We start from the raw sequence: 18,352 nt of genomic DNA, 5'->3' as shown, positions 1-18,352 counted from the left end.
GGACGTTCAAAATAAAAGTCCTATAAGGTTTTACCACAAATATATATATATATATATTATGACCAAATATATTATGAGACAATACCTGCTTTGAAGGCTTTAAGTTTTTAACGAATAAAATGTTGAAATTTGGCTGAAACATTGTCATTCAGCGTAACACAATATTTATGTAAAATTTCAAACAACTTATTCTAACTTATCATGCTTATTCTGACATACACATTTAAATATATTAAGGAATAAGGGAAGTCTATTAAATTGTACTGAGTATTAAATTAGAAAAAATAAAAATCTTACTGACAAAACAGGCAAAACCTAGAACAGTGTCCAACATGAAAAGTGTATACCATATATATATATATATATATATATATATATATATATATATATATATATATATATATATATATATATATATATATATATATATAAAACCTATATATATATATATACAGAAACCTCCAAAGACAAAATAGATTGTCAATTTAATAAATACAACGTAAACGTATCCTATTTTGTAAGAGTCTTTTTTTAATATATATAAAACAGTGAGTCCATAAAATGTGAGTAAATATGACGTGATTGTTATTTATCCGCTGTGGGAACTTAGTTTTTCCACTGTTTATACCTGCATATTTACATTAGGTATTTTTGATATGATACAGGTCAAAACATGAATGAATGAAAAGAAAAAGAAAAGAGAAAAGCCATTGGCTGAGAACAAACTGAGCATGTATCACTAGAGAAACACTGCTTCATATTTACATAGAATGTGCAAATTTAACATTAATTATAGTTTTTAAACAAACATTTAATGTCCCGCCAATGTCTACTTTAACAAGGAACTATGCGTACAATCCGCAACAATATCGAATTGTAAATAGGTCTAGCGAGCTAGCAGACGGTTTCATCATGTTCAGAGAAATGAAGATGGTCCTCTCTGTCCAGCACCACGTGTGAGATTTCCCCGACTGAGCAATTCTGATAGGCAGAACCTGCTGTAAAAATAAATCATATAAAAATATGAACGCATATACAGCAACAAACCAATACAGCAAGCGCATCGAAATGCTGTGTTATTTTTCACAGTGATTATTTCCAGCTCATAAAAACATAAAATCACATCAACCTTTGAACGCTTGATTTCAAATCTAGGTCTAAACTGCCTGTTTATCCATTTCCTTGAACTAATAAAGACAGACGGAGATTCGGGAGTGAAGCTGCTCTACCCAGAAATGAAGGATCAAATGAACTACACTCACAATCTTCCGGGTAAAGACGCAAACGCAGGGGAGGAAGTTCGCTAAACACAGTCCTCATGACCTGGATCAAGCTGTGCAGGTCACACTGCGTCTGTAGAGAAACAAATAAAGTCATAAAAACAGATCCGCGGCGGGTCAAAGCTGCTGCGGCGTGGACTCACGTGTCTCCACTCGTCCAGGTAAGGCATCAGGATCTCTCCGTCGCTGTTGATGTGTCTGCCGGTCACGATCACCATCTCCGGCGTGGGTTTGACGTAACAGATGGGCGCGCTGCGTGGATAACTCTCCTTCAGCCACAAACTCACTGGAATGTTGTAGCGCCTGCCTGAAGCACAACGTGTCGAAGCGTTCGCTTTCTTAGAAATCTTTACGGACCGTAAAACAGACGTTAGTGCCAGTGATCTTTACCTTCGTAAAACACTTCAATGGTTCCAGTCAAACCGACCAGGGTCTTCGCTTTGCCGTCGTTAAAGACTGCGAGGAAACACAAAAAAACACAAACTCATTTCCTTGAACAGATAAGCACATTTTGAACACATTTTGTAAACATACACAAGGTTCGGCGGTTCTCTGTGACACGTTTAAACTCTCTTTATGTAAAATAAAAGACAAATCATTGTAAAAATAAATAAATAAATAATAAAAAATATATATTCTTTATTAATGATGTCATATTTAAATGAAGTCATGTTCTTTATTGTCAAAAAGAATATTTTAAATATTTTTTTAATTCAAATATTGTATTAATCATATCATATTCAAATTATTTTGCATTTATACATACAGTACATATACAGAATATTTATTTTTTTGCATTTTGTATTATATATATATATACATATACACATACACACACACACACATATATACATATATACATTTATAACTATATATATTTATATACACATTTATAAATATATACATGCATGTGTTTGTATTTCTATATTAATGTACATGGTTAACATATTTTATGTAAAACAGTATGAATTACTAGGAAAGCACTGAAGCATACACTAAATCACAAACATGTGACTTGTAAATTAAATTATTATATTCATAAACCATATAATAGTATATAGCGGCGTCCTAAACTTAAGTTAACAGATTTTCTAAAAGTGGTAAAAGTAAGAATTTTCAAATGAACAGTATTAATGTTAACCGTGCAGATCAATGTAGAATTATTTAGTAATAAAGGAAGGGATTATTATACAGTTTATACGTAAAGCACAAGAACGTCGAGAGTAGGATGGCGTTTGTAGGGCTTTTGTAGATTTGCTTGGCAACAAACCGGAAAACTGTATGCTATATGCTGCCAGTAAAGCTAGAGTTTATAGGGATGTCTCACCGAATCTCTCCATCACTGGCTGCAGGTACCGATGCTGAGACAAAACTGTGGAGATCTCCGACAGAACCTCTCTTCTGTGATCATACGTCTAAACACACACACACACACACACACACACACGAGATGTTAATGCCACGGCACGTGAGAGAGACAAACCGCGCGACCTTTCCATCAGAAGCGCTCACCTTAGGCAAGACCCTCCTGAGATCTCGGACCGGTGTGACCGTCATGACTCCGGACGCGTCGTGTCGTGAAGACCGCGGGTGTTTTCCTCTTCAGGAAGCTCGTGAGGTTAAGAATCCTCGCTTCAGCCCAATAAACCGCGTTATCGCCAGACACAGCCAATGGCGGCATTTACCGTCGTGACCTGTGATCTACGAGCTGAAGGTCTTTCGGTAATAAACCGCTTGACCGCGCGACGCGAGAGACGGTCGGCCGTACAAACACAAACACAAACAACTGATAAACTACTCAAACCCCGTAGAGCTCACATATATATATATATATATATATATATATATATATATATATATATATATATATATATATATATATATATATATATATATATATATATATGTGTGTGTGTGTGTGTGTGTGTGTGTGTGTGTACTTTGTACATTTGTGTCCAGAAACAGTCCGGAAATGTTGGGATATTTTGTAAATGTGAATAAACTAAAAGACTTCCGGATCTTACCTTACCGGACCCATATTTTATTTACAATTCAACATGTTAAATGTTTAAACAGAGACTTTTATTCACCGACTGAGATTATTTGCGAGACGCTAGCAACCGTTAACCGACATCAGGGCCCTGTTCACAAAACGGCTAAAAGTAGGCTAAAAGACAAAACCTTAAAAACAGCGGCTATAAAAGCGTTTTAGCACTAAAACTAGCTCCTAAATCTGTGAAACTTCAGCGAAGAGGACTTTATGACTGTCCTAAAATTTATGCTGCGGCAATCTGCCTCATAGTATAAACGTTTTAGAAACATTTGACGATACTGAGTTTAACTGAGTTTTTAAAAAGGCATCAAGGTTTAGAGGTTGTTCCTACTCCAGATTTTCTTATGATTATATATATTTTTTAAATATATTTTGAACCATTTAGGCAAGAAGTAACAGCTGTTCTTGTGTCCAGAACAAGTTTCTGTTAGTCATGAAAGAAATAAACTTTTTCATACAAAATATAAACTATGACAAGGCCGAAGGTCTTCGATGAAAAATTCGAGACCACTTGAAAATGTTCGGTTTACAAATTACAGTAAAACATAATCTGCCACGTTTACAGTTGTTATATTTACTTTTAGACAACACAAACGTTAACGTCAAAAGAGTTGGAAAATCAATTAAAAAAAAAATGAAAACGTCAATTTCAAAACAGTAATTTTTTCAGCAGGATTTCTATTTTTATATATATATATATATATATATTTTTTTTTTTAAATAAAAAAATATGTCTGAAGCAGTTTTCTGTAAATACGTGTCGTAGGAAATAAAGTTAAGAAGGATAAGTGCAGTAAATATTAAATATTATTAAATAATATGGTACGACACATGCACCATTTGGCAAGAGAATGAGATCAGAAGTTATTATGAGAAAAATATAATTTTAACATTAACTATGAATACTTTTTTATGTTCTGCTCATTATAGTTGCCCTTATTTGCTGATTTCTGGAGGATCGCGTGGCGCTTAAGACCGAACAACGTTGCTGAAAATTCAGCTTCGATCACAAAAATAAATTATTTATAATATCTGCATAAAAAAACCCTTTCTTTTGACCTTTCACAATTTTACTGTATTTTCGTTCAAATAAACGCAGTCCTGGTGAGCAGGAGAGGCTCAAAAAAACAGTAATATTTCAACGCCCCAATTATTAATTATTAAAAAACACATAAACCAGCCACACAGGGGCGCCGTTATCTCCCCGCTTCAGTCTCTACGTCGTAAACGATATTGTTTGCATGTTTTTGTTTTTTTAAGTTTATTGAGGTAAATCAGTTTAAATACCACAGAGACAGAACTTTAAAATCAAACTCGAGAGTTTTTTTATTTAGCAAAATTCAGTCGGCCCATTTCGCGACAGAACCGTCGATCTCCACAAACGTTACGTTAAAAACAACCTGCACGTCAAGCAACAACAACAACAAAAAAAAAAAAAAACGAAGAAAGTCTCGGCTCTTCGCGACGGACGTGAACACGTGTGTGTATATGCTTTCCTGCGGCCGGGAGGGGGTCGTGGGATGAGGTCACCGGTGTCCGGTCTGTCCGTCGAAGGTGTGTGTGTGTGTGTGTGTGTGTGCGCTGAGGTCACGTGACGCGCCGAGTCCAGTGTTGAGACTTCAAGAACAATAATTTATCAGAACTCCAGGGAGCCGCCCAGCGTGAGCAGACGGAGAGGAGAAGGGGTCAGTCATTAGCGGTGTTCATCAGGCAGACGTGGACGTCCAGAGAGGTCCCGCCGCTGACGTTTCGCACGCTCTCGCCAACGGCGGGCTTTCGGGTGAGACGCCGCGTCTCTCCTCTCTGCTCCAGTCTGCCGCACGGGACCATGGGTAAACTTCTCCCGACTCGCGCCGTCAGCTGAAGACGGAAAACATCAGGTGAAGATCAGAGCGAGCAAAACTGAAAAATCAACAGGAAAAGAAAAAAAAAATCAAAATAAAAAAAATCACGTTTTGCTTTTTCGAATCAATAAAATTCTTATTAACGTAATGACAAAAATTGTTCCTGACTGTTACATCTTTTAGGTTTTTTCTTCCCAACATTGTAATATATTTGTAGTTTTTTTATTGAATTGAACAAAAACCTATATCCATTTTTATTAATAAATTAAAGCTAGTTCAGTACGACAAACACAATTATAATGTATAAACTATAAAATATGCAAATATTAGAATTATATATATATATATATATATATATATATATATATATATATATATATATATATATATATATATAAAAATTCTAATATTTGCATATTTTAAAGTTTATACATAAATATATATAAATAATATATATATAAAAAACATTTTCATGACCAACACAAATTTAGTAATAAAAAGTAAATTTGTTTTGGTTATAAGATTTAAACATTTTCATATGAAATATAAATATTAACTTAATGATAATTAATTCAGCAATATAACTAAATATATATATATATATATATATATATATATATATATATATATATATATATATATATATATATATATATTTTTTTTTATAGAAAACAGCCTTTTTAAAACTGAAATGTTCATTATTCTAATCATGTGTGACGATAGTTTAGCAATCTCCACTGATGAATACATGAATGCACTAGTTCTCTCTAACATGTGCTGACGCGTGTCATGTCCTCTGTGTGTTTACGGGTGTTTTAGCACACCTGGGTCACGACACGACGCAGCGGCAGCTCATGCAGTCCTGACCGCTCTCGTCCGGCGGGTTCAGCTTCCTCATCTTGTGCTGACGGATCTCTCGCACCAGCGTGTAAAACGCGTCCTCCACACCCTGCACGCACACACACACACACACACACACACACACACACTGATGCAGACGCTATCGAGAGACTCGGGCCGATCGGGTCTCTGCGTGAAGCCAGATACACTGCGGTACTGCTCTCGGCCTTTACCTCAAGCTCTCGTCAGATCGGCAAAACACAAAGCAGCAGTGAGTCATTCCCTGCAGTGTTATACAACACACCCTCTGTGTGTGTGTGTGTGTGTGTGTGTGTGTGTGTGTAGGTGGCCAGAGGAGAATATTACAGCACTAAATACTGTAAAAGCAAAGAATCTCCCAGAAACAGAAAACTTAGAAAAGCCTCAAAAAACCATATATATATATATATATATATATCATAAATGCTGTCCTTGAAACTATAAAAATCTTCAAAAAGAAACAAATCAGCAACAAGTCTTTTTAAATATGAGACTTTTTCTAGTTTGAGGCAGGTTTATTATGGCTTACTGGAATTAAAACAAAAAATGTAATAAAAATCTAAATTAATTATTACATTTTTTATAATAATTAATCAATTATTATTTCCCAAAATAAAATGGATTTAAAAAAACAAAAAAACAAATCAACTTATTTTATTTCTTATTTCAGCTAGTTACCGAAGCTACACAAATAAAGCAATTAATAATAAAACTATGAAATCATTTAACCAAAAATCGAACTAAAAATCTGAAAATACAAATATTTAAAAGTTTAAAAAAAGTGTAAGAGTGCCTCACGTGTTACTGAAATTAAGTTATTATTAATTCAAATTAATGCTACATAATTAATTACTAATTATAGCATTTAATAAAAAAATAATAATAGCGGCAACTAATTTTGACGCAAAAATAATGGACGTGTAAACACATGAGCTAATATTTTAGCCAGAAATGAAAACAACCTGAAATAACCCCGCCAGTCTAAATTAATTTTTAGTTTTTGGGGTGAAATGTTTCTTTGAAAAGATCTCGTACACAAAAGGCAAAACAAAGCAAAAAAACGCAAAACAAAGCAAAAATGCAAACAAAGAGAAGCTTAAAAAAAACAAAAGCAATGCTAAAAGGGGGAAAAAACAAAAAAAACACCACAAAGCTTAAAAAACAAAAACAAAGAAATACTTAAAAAATAAAATAAAATAAAACAAGAAAATAAGAAAATTAAATAAGTAAAGAAAAGCAAAAACAAAGATGACTTTGTTTCAAATAAACCCGGTCAGAGTGCTGTGTTGTAGTTCTCACTAGTTGTGGTGCGAGTCAACAAATAACTAAAAAGCAGCTGAAGTAAAAGACCTGTCGTGTTTTGGCCGAGGTCTCGATGAAGGGGATGCCGTAGCTGCGAGCGAGTTCCTGCGCCTGCCGGGTGTCCACCGTCCGGGCCGGGAGGTCGCACTTATTACCCACCAACACCATGGGCACGTCGTCCGAGTCCTTCACGCGCTTGATCTGCTCCCTGAGAGCCGACACCAATCACAATCAGCTTTATGCATAGGTTTTGCTTTTGCGTTACCACGGCAACCGTAACCGGCCCGAAGGGCTGGGAACGAACGAACGAACGCTTCTTCGGTCCGATAGTGGAAAAGCGTCTCATATAACGTCTTAAAAATCGTTCTTTGCGAACAGGAGACGATAACGTTCACATTCAAAGTGTGTTTATTTTAATTTTTTTTTTACGGTCAATAAAAACAATGACGGCCGATCAGACCGGCTTTAAAGGGAAAGTACACCCGAAAATAAAAATGAAAAGTCTCTTCTTTATTTGATCAAAACACAGAATAAATAGCAGTAATATTTTCACAATGTAAAATGATGGTTTTCTACGTGAACGCGTGCTAAAATGGAATTTATTCCTGTGAAGTAAAGCTGAATTTACGGCATCCTTCAGAAATCATTTTAACAATATGCAGATGTGTGTGAGACTTCGTATCTATCGCATCTCTTACACACTTTCGATTGATAGTGTCATCCGCATCTGATATTAAACAGTGCACTGCTACTGTTGTATTAAAAATGCATTATCTAGAGCCCATTACCCACAAACTACAAACACACTACACTGATGTAATCCAGTTATCCTCTTTGCTTTCTCCTTTCATGTCCTCGAAAGCTCTCTCTCTCTCTCTCTCTCTCTCTCTCTGTGTCTCTCTGTCTCTCTCTGTGTCTCTCTCTCTCTCTCTGTGTCTCTCTCTCTCTCTCTGTGTCTCTCCCTCTCTCTGTCTGTCTCTCTCTCTGTCTCTGTCTCTGTCTCTGTGTCTGTCTCTCTGTCTCTCTCTGTGTCTCTCTCTCTCTCTCTCTCTGTCTCTCTCTCTCTCTCTCTCTCTCTCTCTCTCTCTCTCTCTCTCTCTCTCTCTCTCTCTCTCTCTCTCTCTGTGTCTCTCTCTCTCTCTCTCTCTCTCTCTCTCTCTCTCTCTGTCTGTCTCTCTCTCTGTCTCTGTCTCTGTGTCTCTGTCTCTGTGTCTGTCTCTCTGTCTCTCTCTGTCTGTCTCTCTCTCTCTCTCTCTCTCTCTCTCTCTCTCTCTCTCTCTCTGTCTCTCTCTCTCTCTCTCTCTCTCTCTCTCTCTCTGTCTCTCTCTCTCTCTCTCTGTGTCTCTCCCTCTCTCTCTCTCTCAGTCTAATCGAGTTGGGATCGATTTCACTGGCACTGCACCATCTCACTTTCTATATATATATATATATATATATATATATATATATATACTGACAGACTGCAACGGTTTGGGTTTTGTTTGTGTTTCTACTGAAGAAACAAAGTCACCTACATCTTGGAGCAGATAAATCACATTTTCATTTTTGGGTGAACCTCCCCTTTAAAACATCAGCTTTTAGCTCTTGGTCTTAGGAACTTAATAAATAAATAAATAAATAAATACATACATGTCATATTTTACACCACAATGAAAAGAAAGAAATATATAAGGAAGGAAGGAAGTAAAAATAAATAATGATAATAATATTCAGAATTTTATGTGTTATGTTGTTTATTATTAATGATTTATTTATGCATACTATACATCTTTTAGTTCATGTGTAATCTTTAATAATTTAAATGTCTTCTCTCAACTTCTCTCAAATTATAAAATGTTAATCATATTCGTAAGTAAAATAAAATATTGAAGACAGTCTGCATCATAGATAATGCGGTTTTTAATAAACAAAATAAAAATAATAATAACGTGAATGTAATAATGTTCTGTGGGAAAGTAACCCTAACAGCTGATCTTCACACACACACACACACACACACACACACACACACACACACACACACACACACACACACACACACACACACCTGTACTGATGAATGTCCTCAAAGGACTTGGTGTTATTGATGGCAAACACACAGAGGAAGCCCTCTCCTGTCCTCATGTACTGGTCCCTCATGGCGCTGTACTCCTCCTGACCTGCAGTGTCCAAGATGTCCAGGAGACACGTCTCTCCGTCGATCACCACCTGCTTCCTGTAGGAGTCCTGCGGAGACGAACCAACACCAGACTCAAGCCTGCTTTCATCAGCAGGACCGTTTCTTGTTTGTTTTTTTTTCGTACTCAACAGCCGTTTCTCACACACACACACACACACACACACACACACACACCGGGAAAACGATTTGATGTCTTTATTTTTTGAAATGTGCCAAATGAAGGACTTCGGGGACTAAGCGGACGCGACTGAAACGGTAAACAGACAGCTGTGTCAGACATAAACGCTCGCGCTAGTGTGCGTTAGCGCAGAGGCGAACGAGCCATAAAAAGGACATTGTTTGTCCAGAGACGGGCGTGGCGGGAAAAAGAGGACAGAGAGAGCGAAGGACGTGTAGAAGCACGTACACACACACACACACACACACACACACACACACACACACACACACACACGAGAGCAAACGCAGGCCAAGGGAAACTCCTGCCGTTTATTTGACACCGAGTGTGCAGAGAAACACAGACCGAAGCAGTGCATGCTGGGGCTGGACTTCACGATGGTGTGAGACGCAGTCATTAATCAGTCACCCTTACAAACCCGCAAGAGCTTCGTTCGTCTTCAACAATGCCCTTGTTATGTTTCTGGATGTTGATCGCGTTTAAGTACATCAGGATCGGAGAGCTCGCAGGAAATATCCTATTATTTCATGTTACGAAGATGAACGAAGGTCTTACGGGTTTGGAACGACACGAGTAATTCATGACAGGGGTTTCATTTTTGTGTGAACTACTCTTTTAATATTAGTTAACTCTAAAACTCAAAAGCTGGCAAAAACGTACTCATCCTCAAATAATACAAACTAATGTAATAAAGTAATTGCTGCAATAATCCAGTGCAGACGTTAGTGACTGACACTCCAACACAGCAGATGGCAGTATTGCACTTCTACACCGACCGCCATCTGCCATGAAATGAAAAAAAAAAAAAAAAAAAAGGTAGCTAATAATCCAATACAATAGCGCAGCTACAATTCATAGGACATGGGGTCAAAACAACATCGGACCCCATTAACTATTGCTGCTACTACTACTGTTGTATGATTATCATTAGTATGATCGTACTTTACGAAATATAAAATTACCGTCAAACAGAAATAGAAACTGCAGCTGCGGCTGACAGGGTAAAAACAGAAAAAGTACAGTTATAGATTATGTATTGATATCAACCACAGTGCCCTGATGATATTTTATACCTAGCTGATACAGTATGCATTACTGGAAAGATCACTCAGTGCGCACACATACACACACACACACACACACACACACACACGAGTGTTACCTCTATAGTGGGGTCGTATTCGTCCACAAAGTGGTTCTGGATGAGTTGGATGGTGAGAGCGCTCTTGCCCACGCCTCCAGCGCCCACCACCACCAGCTTATATTCAGTCATTCCTTCGCTCCTCTTCAACCTCTCGCCACACCTGAGAAGAAACCAGCGTCAATACAGAGCAACCTCCCACTGCTTCCAGGCTCTCTCCTTTCTGTTACACGCGCGGACCTCGAGGACACGTTTTACGAAAGGATCCGCCGGACGCAACGCTTGTCGGGAGCGCTTTTGTTGAAATTAGCATAAAAGAAGTCCAAAGTCTCACTCTCCCAGATCTCTTACTGTACGACGACACATTTCAACTAAAGCCTGCAAATTATTACAAGCTGGTGCTTTTTCTGTAGTTATTCATCCATTTTAAGGACCAGGCGGTCAGACGGTTAGGTTTGAACGCCACACAAAGACTACAGGCGACCACACACTTTCTGCATGTTCTGCACCTGCTTGAGAGGAAATTGCTCTCCATACCAGCAGGGGGCGGTAGTTTGCACGCGTCGCTCTAAAAAGTGAAACAGTGAGTGCTATGACTGCAAATACATCGAATATAAACCAAGCAACGCTGCGTATTTCACTCAATTTGTCACTTTGACGAATTTTTCGGGGCTTGTGTACTAGTTTGCGAAACTCAACTGTCCGTTTCCGCGACTGCATAAATCGATAAAAGTGTTTTTACTTGCAATTCTGACTATTTCTCGCAATTGTAAGATGTAAACTTGTAATTTAATTTCTTTTTATTAATTCAGCGGTGAAACTAAGCTTCCATACAGAGCAGCCAATCTAGAACGTGTTTCCTAAAAGGATTGTTAACCAACTATGATCGCAAGTTCCCTTATTAGCAACAGATCAAACAAACCCAACAAACCTTCGCAAACAGCATTGCAATTTTGTGCTGGTAGAACTACATCTCTTACTATACGTTTACCATAATAAAACGTTAATTTTCGTCAAGGAAATGCTGTTTTTTTGCTTAAACGAACCGTTTCAGTGTTTAGCTGTCAAACACCCCATAGTCCACCGAAACCAAGAATCATGGAGAATTTATCCTAAAGAAATCTGGAATGCTCTTTCATGTTCCTCTGTTTAGTATTCAGTGAACAAACCCACAGAGAACTGCAAGAAAGACAAACTATGAAATATGAAAAGCATTCTGTCGTTTGACTTCAGACCCAAGCTTGCAGGATCTGATAACTGATCATTTTGTGGCTTTCAGTTCAAGTTTCGACACGGTCCAAAACAACATTAACTCTGAATGTGATCCAGCTACCGTCCCTCACGGGTTTTATTATCGTAGTCTGGGTGTTGCTGGTTTCAGGTGGTTGACGTTTTCATGACTGCGAGGTCCTGTGGTTTCGTTACAACTGGATTTCCAAAGTGTCTAGCATTGCCTAGTCTAGCATCTGACTGGAGTTATTTATTTTTTGCTGTAAATTACACCGTAAAATTACACATTAAACATTCGTTTCTGTAACCGTTTAATTTATACCCTTATTTTGGTTAAAACGTGGCCACAATCGAAATGTACGAGGACTACAAGGCTAAAATTTAACTAAACCATAAGACGTTACAATTAGATTTGTTGAAAGATGAAACTCTTCGAACGAACACCCCTCGCTTTTTTGGAAAGAGTTGGATACATTTATTAAAAAGTCCCACTGTTTGTCTAAAAGAAGAAAGTCATATACTAAGATGGCATTAAAGTTCATTAAAGTCATTCCGTGTGTGTCATTTTACGTATTTGACGGTTATACCACGAGACAATGTTGGTGTTACTAGTGCTATATTTAAACTTTTCTTGAAAGCGATACAACATACGGTAAAAACATACAATATTTAACATGAATACAGTGTATTGTTACATGAATATTATTTGGAGTCTAAAGTTATTTGTCAGTGACCCTGCTACATAACTCACTACAGAGTTGACTTCAAGACACAACAGTGGTGAACATCCCTGACAGCACATCACCACACAGACTATATTAGTCCCAGGGTGTGGGATTTTATTATTAGATATCTATTTGTCGTCGGCCGGGCTTTAAGCGTAGCTCAAGATCGGCAGAGGTGTATCTGCACCGTTAATGATTAATGAAAACTAAGTTTCTTGGTGCTATGGAGACTGAAATTAATGAGAGTCCGGTGCAGTGTATCTGTGAGTGCTGGACGATTAATGAGTAACTCCACACACACTCCTGACGCACGCTCACACACACACACACACACACACACACACACACACACACACACACACACGATTGAGCTATTAAAGGCAAAGGGCAGGGAGTTCGTACATGATAGACACTTGTATGAGTACGACTGCCTCAAATAATTTAAAGCCAAACAAAACATTGGGGTGAACGCAATAAAAGAAATAAAGACTTAATATAACTACATATTTATATTTTTAAACTGAGATCTGTAATATGTTGGTCCCTAGATAAAGACAAAAAATCTCGGTTTTGTGTGTCGTTAAACACAACGAAGAAATATTATACTACCATAATTAAAAATAAATGTAGCCTGTAGTTTTAATTAGGCTTTTTTTCTTCGCTATATTAGGATAGTCGCACCACACTGACATTTGTGGCTTTATGTGTCCCCAAAAATATCAAAATTAATTTTCGTTTAGAACACATATACACACATATATAAAAAGTGCATCACATTTAATCGATTATTTTTTTTATGTATTTGACGATGATACCATATGACATCTCTAGCGTTACATGTAAACATTTGTTTCTTATTGCATTTTTAAAAAAATTAAGCGTAAATTACATTAAGCTAGAACAATACAAGTCGACGTTCCCAAAAATATCTTTGATTTAATAAACATTTTATATTTCAGCGAGGCAACATTAGCATTTTTCAAAACAGATAAATAAACTATATAGACATTAAAAGGCAGCAAAAACTATAAAAACGCCCCAAAATACAGATCAAACTTACTAAAACTTTAAAAATAACACAAAAGCCGAAAATCGAACAATAAATAATATTTTGATAAAAATTCTATGCACAGTTGCACGTAGCGAGATTAGGTTTAGAGTAGATATATCATAATTTGTGGTTAAAGTCGCTAGAAACCGAAAGCCCATTAATGAAGGAAGTGTGTTATGCGTTTCAAATGTTTGTCGTTTTTAAAAATCTCAGACGGTGTCAATTTTAGCTTCAATTTAGCACGGATCAACAAAGTTTGCCCAAACACAGGCCATCGTTTGAATAAGCCCTCCGACTAAACTAGGGCACAGCAAGGGGAAGATGAATGAGTAACACACACACACACACACACACGGCAATGAAAGTTTGATTAGGACCTTCTGTCAGTGTGACATATTGTTTAGGATGAACACTGGATCAGTAGAGACCGCAGGCCCCATCCCACACTTGCTAAGACTCACAATTAGTGCCAAAGTGCCGTGGGGCTTCAAAGGGTCTTAATGAGCCCCGTAGCCCCGAGCTGTACGGGAATAGCTTGGGTGTCCGGCAGCGAAACAAAAATGTCCCAAGCGTGTTTATAGGTTGTTGCTAAGGTGGTTCTGGTGTGAAGTTTCTAGAGTGTTTCCGACCCAAGACTACAGCAGCGATGCAACGAAATTCCAGCTACTTTGACGTTGGCTTGGAAGAGCCTTGTTTGGAAATGACTTTCGACTTCAGTTTTTCCAAAGTCAAGGAAATTTGAATAACAGTGTTCTAGAAAATTGCTAAAATGCGAGTGGTTACCGAGGTTTAACCTTCAGCTCGCGCATTTTAGCACATTGCTAACTGAAATTAGCGTTTGTGGTTTAACACACTGCTAATATATTTTAACCCATTTCTTGTAGCTAACATGTTTTTTCATGCTGTTAAAAGGATATATATATATATATATATATATATATATATATATATATATATATATATTTTTTTTTTTTTTTTTAATCAGCCATTTAATTTAGTATCAGATTTGGCGTGTCAAATCACATTTGAGCTTCCCTGCTTATTAATTATCACATAAAAACGTAAAATAAAAATATTAGTTGATAAAAACGCAGTATTTCGATTTATTTAGTCACATTTCTGTATTTTTAGATAAGCAAAATATGTACAATTGTTGTTTTTTTTTTTACTGACTTTACTAGTTTAGCTAGTAGTTTCTGCTGGGGTATAAAAGCGCTTAAATTAAACTCAAAATTTCTAAATTACGACTAATTTCAAATGCGGTTTTCCTCTAAACACCTCGTTTTAAATCATCCCTAGAGCGATGCTGTTTTCTCCAGTTACGAGTAGAGTTAGAGAAAGAATATGAATGCGTTAAGTGCGATTGCTTAGGAAGGCGACAGCGTTCCTCCCGTCGGGAAGTGATGCGATTTATCGTCGAAGAAAAGAACTAGACATCGGTTCTGGGATCTGCCGAGACTTCGGAGGCGCACACGTACACCCTGTCACCACGAGAGGCCAATATGAAACCCTATAGTCCCTCTGGACGCTCAGGATAAACTCACTGACACCATCGGCTCTGCGTTTAACAGACACCGACGTACATCCAATATACGTCGGACCGGAAATTAAACTGATCGGCCTAATCGCTGTGAACCGACAGTTAGGGTCATTTAAAAATCACATGTCGATAAACGTTATGTCAGGGCACAGGTAAACGGTCTCAAAAGAATATGCGGTATCTATTCCCCCCCGAGCCGCAGGCCCACAACAGAAGCAGGCCTAAGTGATTTCCAGTCGGGTTCAGACAGTAGAAGCAATCGAACGCTGAGGAACCATAACAGACCCAGGCTGAGCGAGCGACCGACTGACATCATCCCCCAAAATAACCAGCACCGGCCAGATCATTACAGCCGTCTAGCCTAAATGTGCTGCCCTGCACCGCATGCACTTCAAGACGACGCTGGCCTGAATGCATTACTGCACGGGATGGAGGACAAACTGCATTAAATGCCAACAAAAATGTGAACGCTTCCATATCTCAAATTCAGTGAACGCAACGGTATTTAGGATGTAGTTGGATAGCCTGGTCTTTGCTGGTGTTATTTTATTATTGTTCCTATACTACTGCAGCATTTAATTTAATTTTTAGCATTTATTTTTAACTATTTTTATTTTATTTTTACTGTCATTTGAATGATTTCACTCAATTTAATTTAGCACTTTTACCTAAACGTTTTTTGTTAGTATTTGAATTAATTTATTTTAGTATTGTTCGTATAGTATTATTATAGTATTTAATAATATTTTGGTATTTATTTTTAACTTACGTTTTAGTCATTTTGCTAGGTGACAGTCTATTTTTTTATTTTATGGGGGGTTTTTTCTCCGTTTCTTTCGTTTTTATTTATTTTACATTTTAAGAATGATTATTTTAGCTACTTGCTTAATTTTGATTTAAGGCTGTTTTTCCTCATTTAATTTTCAATTAAGAATTTTAAAAAAAATTATTAATTTAGTTTTAAATAATCCAACGCTGGTCTAATCTGGCAGATCTTTGGCTAGGCTATCTGATTTCTCAACCTAAACCCCTAAAACCCCTCTAAAACCAGCTGACTGATACCATAATCGACTATGAATTGATCAAACTGGATCACATGATATTTCCTACCTATTAACATCACCTTAAATAACAGCAAACAGTCTATATGGCCTTCAGAAGAACATACTTGCATTTTGTATCAAAATCCACCAAACTCGTAGCACAGTATAAAATCTATAACAGGTGCTATAAAATATCAAACTTTTGTGCTTAAGCGAACTTGACCTGCGTTGAAACAGATTATTAAACTTCCGCACTGCTTCAGAAATTACGAATCTTACTATGGCGAGGTATCTTAATATTCATAAGCAGAGCCTTTGCTATTGGTGCGCTGCCGATCGACGTCACCGGAAACTAATTTGTATTCGCCAAACAGTCCTTCGCGATTGGAGCACGCTGTTAAATATTAATGTGCTCGCCTTTGCCATAGTAGGAATTTGCAACTGTTCGTCCGGTACTATGGGGCGTCACCCGAGTTTATACAGAGAGGCTCATAACTGTCACATGGATGCCACCAAAACTTAACAAATTAGACAACGGACAACGTGTTTACTTTCAGAGTCAGGCGAGAAACCTTTCCCGGTAACGACAAGCTGGCGGGAAAAGAAGCAACGGTCAGTTTGATCGATTACTAGAGTCTGATTCAGTGTAAACTGATCTGATTCAGTGTTTAGATGCTTGAGCAGGTTTCATTGTGACGGCTGGATAAAAAATTAAAAAAATTAAATCTAAAAAAAATTAATTCTATGTGTTTTTTTATTTATATTTTCACCAAATCATTTATAATAAAACGCTGATTATTAAAAGTACAGAATAGTACTGGAATCCATCGATGATTGATCGTCCGCACAAATGTAAACATTCTCCATGCAAGTATAAAAACGCACCAATAATCTCCACATATGTAACTGTGTGTGTAAATTCATACAAATACGTGTTTTAGGTAAACAATACTTGCTACTACGAGTCGGTCCACTTGGTCACCTTACAATATTACACTGCAATCAAACGGTTTCAGCTTAAATAACAAAAAAAGGTCACTTCACCTCTGAATCCCCGGATACAGTCACTCTCCAGGAGATTTCGTTTATTTCGAGATTTTCCTGAGCTGCATAGATGTAGCAGACAGTCCAGTGCGAACAATGTGCTCCGCTGTAGTGTGTATTTTTGTGTGTAAATGTGTGTGTGTGCGTGCGCCACAGCCTACGCCCAGCCCCACACGACACTCAGCCCCGCCCCTCGGCCCAGCCACCAATCACACCACGGCAAAGGCTCGGCTCATGTATATTAAGTAGACCCCAGTGACGTTGCAGGGTATCTTTCGCCGATTCCAGAAAAGTGGTTCGTTTAGCGCCTGGGAGGCTGAGCGACCCAGAACGCAGCCAATCACAGGGCTAGGTCCCGCCTCCAAAAGCACAACAACCAATCGGATTAGTACAATCCACACCCGCCAGAATACGGATCTTGTGTTTTGCGCACAGCCTTTCAAAGTATTTTTCAAGTGTGGCTGTGCAAAAGATGAACAAGTGGCGCTGTTTCTTAAATTATAGTGTACTCAATCAACTACTTATTATTAAAGTTTATGAGTAAATGGTGCCACGATCATATTTGTATTTGAAAAAAATCCATAAAAAAATCTTTTGAACTCCAATATGTCATCCGTAATGTTGTGTACGTCGCCAATGAGCTGAAAACAGTCATCAATGTTCTTGGACCTGAGAAGGTTTGTGCACTTGTAACGAACAATGCTGCAAACATGAAGGTGGGCACACATGGAAGGGGCCTACCCTCACATAACACCAATTGGCTGTGCTGCCCATGCTCTTAATCTTCTCCTTCACGGCACTGAATACAATGGACACACTCTACAAGACAGCGAAGCTAGTAGTGAAATATGTAAAGGGCATGC

General features: G+C 37.6%; 2 protein-coding genes across 3 annotated transcripts; both read right to left on the bottom strand.

Annotated features, from left to right (window-relative positions):
- Nucleotides 1-510: 510 nt before the first annotated feature.
- On the bottom strand, nucleotides 511-3,031 carry zgc:123278 (uncharacterized protein LOC641569 homolog). The gene is made up of 6 exons (XM_043227471.1): nucleotides 2,793-3,031; nucleotides 2,608-2,695; nucleotides 1,671-1,736; nucleotides 1,424-1,587; nucleotides 1,263-1,353; nucleotides 511-998 (listed from the first exon to the last, which is right to left on the bottom strand). Exons 1-6 carry the CDS (start codon nucleotides 2,835-2,837, stop codon nucleotides 895-897), a joined length of 558 nt encoding a protein of 185 aa, XP_043083406.1. The 5' UTR covers nucleotides 2,838-3,031; the 3' UTR covers nucleotides 511-894.
- A 1,599-nt stretch (nucleotides 3,032-4,630) lies between these two features.
- On the bottom strand, nucleotides 4,631-17,642 carry hrasa (HRas proto-oncogene, GTPase a). 2 transcript variants are annotated; one of them, XM_043228576.1, is made up of 6 exons: nucleotides 17,490-17,642; nucleotides 10,878-11,019; nucleotides 9,406-9,584; nucleotides 7,407-7,566; nucleotides 6,002-6,126; nucleotides 4,631-5,235 (listed from the first exon to the last, which is right to left on the bottom strand). In XM_043228576.1, exons 2-5 carry the CDS (start codon nucleotides 10,986-10,988, stop codon nucleotides 6,007-6,009), a joined length of 570 nt encoding a protein of 189 aa, XP_043084511.1. In that variant the 5' UTR covers nucleotides 10,989-11,019; nucleotides 17,490-17,642; the 3' UTR covers nucleotides 4,631-5,235; nucleotides 6,002-6,006. The 2 variants fall into 2 exon arrangements, with proteins under 2 accessions (XP_043084511.1, XP_043084510.1); XM_043228575.1 differs by having other exon boundaries at nucleotides 4,631-5,193.
- Nucleotides 17,643-18,352: the final 710 nt, after the last annotated feature.

This window comes from Puntigrus tetrazona, chromosome 25, assembly GCF_018831695.1.
Source record: "Puntigrus tetrazona isolate hp1 chromosome 25, ASM1883169v1, whole genome shotgun sequence".
In the NCBI taxonomy this organism is placed as follows: Eukaryota; Metazoa; Chordata; class Actinopteri; order Cypriniformes; family Cyprinidae; genus Puntigrus; species Puntigrus tetrazona.
The sequence above is the reverse complement of the archived record's forward strand: the minus strand, read 5'-3'. Positions and strand labels throughout refer to the sequence as shown.

Bases quoted from the DNA above. Each gene is read 5' to 3' on its own strand.
- zgc:123278 (XM_043227471.1), bottom strand. From the start codon at position 2,837: ATGACGGTCACACCGGTCCGAGATCTCAGGAGGGTCTTGCCTAAG. The intron at 1,354-1,423 runs GTGAGTCCACGC...GTTTCTCTACAG, and splicing joins ACCTGGACGAGTGGAGACAC to ACGCAGTGTGACCTGCACAG. The intron at 999-1,262 runs GTGAGTGTAGTT...TTATTTTTACAG, and splicing joins GCGTCTTTACCCGGAAGATT to CAGGTTCTGCCTATCAGAAT.
- hrasa (XM_043228576.1), bottom strand. From the start codon at position 10,988: ATGACTGAATATAAGCTGGTGGTGGTGGGCGCTGGAGGCGTGGGCAAG. The intron at 9,585-10,877 runs GTAACACTCGTG...TCGTCTCCGCAG, and splicing joins AATACGACCCCACTATAGAG to GACTCCTACAGGAAGCAGGT. The intron at 7,567-9,405 runs GTGTGTGTGTGT...GTCGGCTCTCAG, and splicing joins GAGGACATTCATCAGTACAG to GGAGCAGATCAAGCGCGTGA.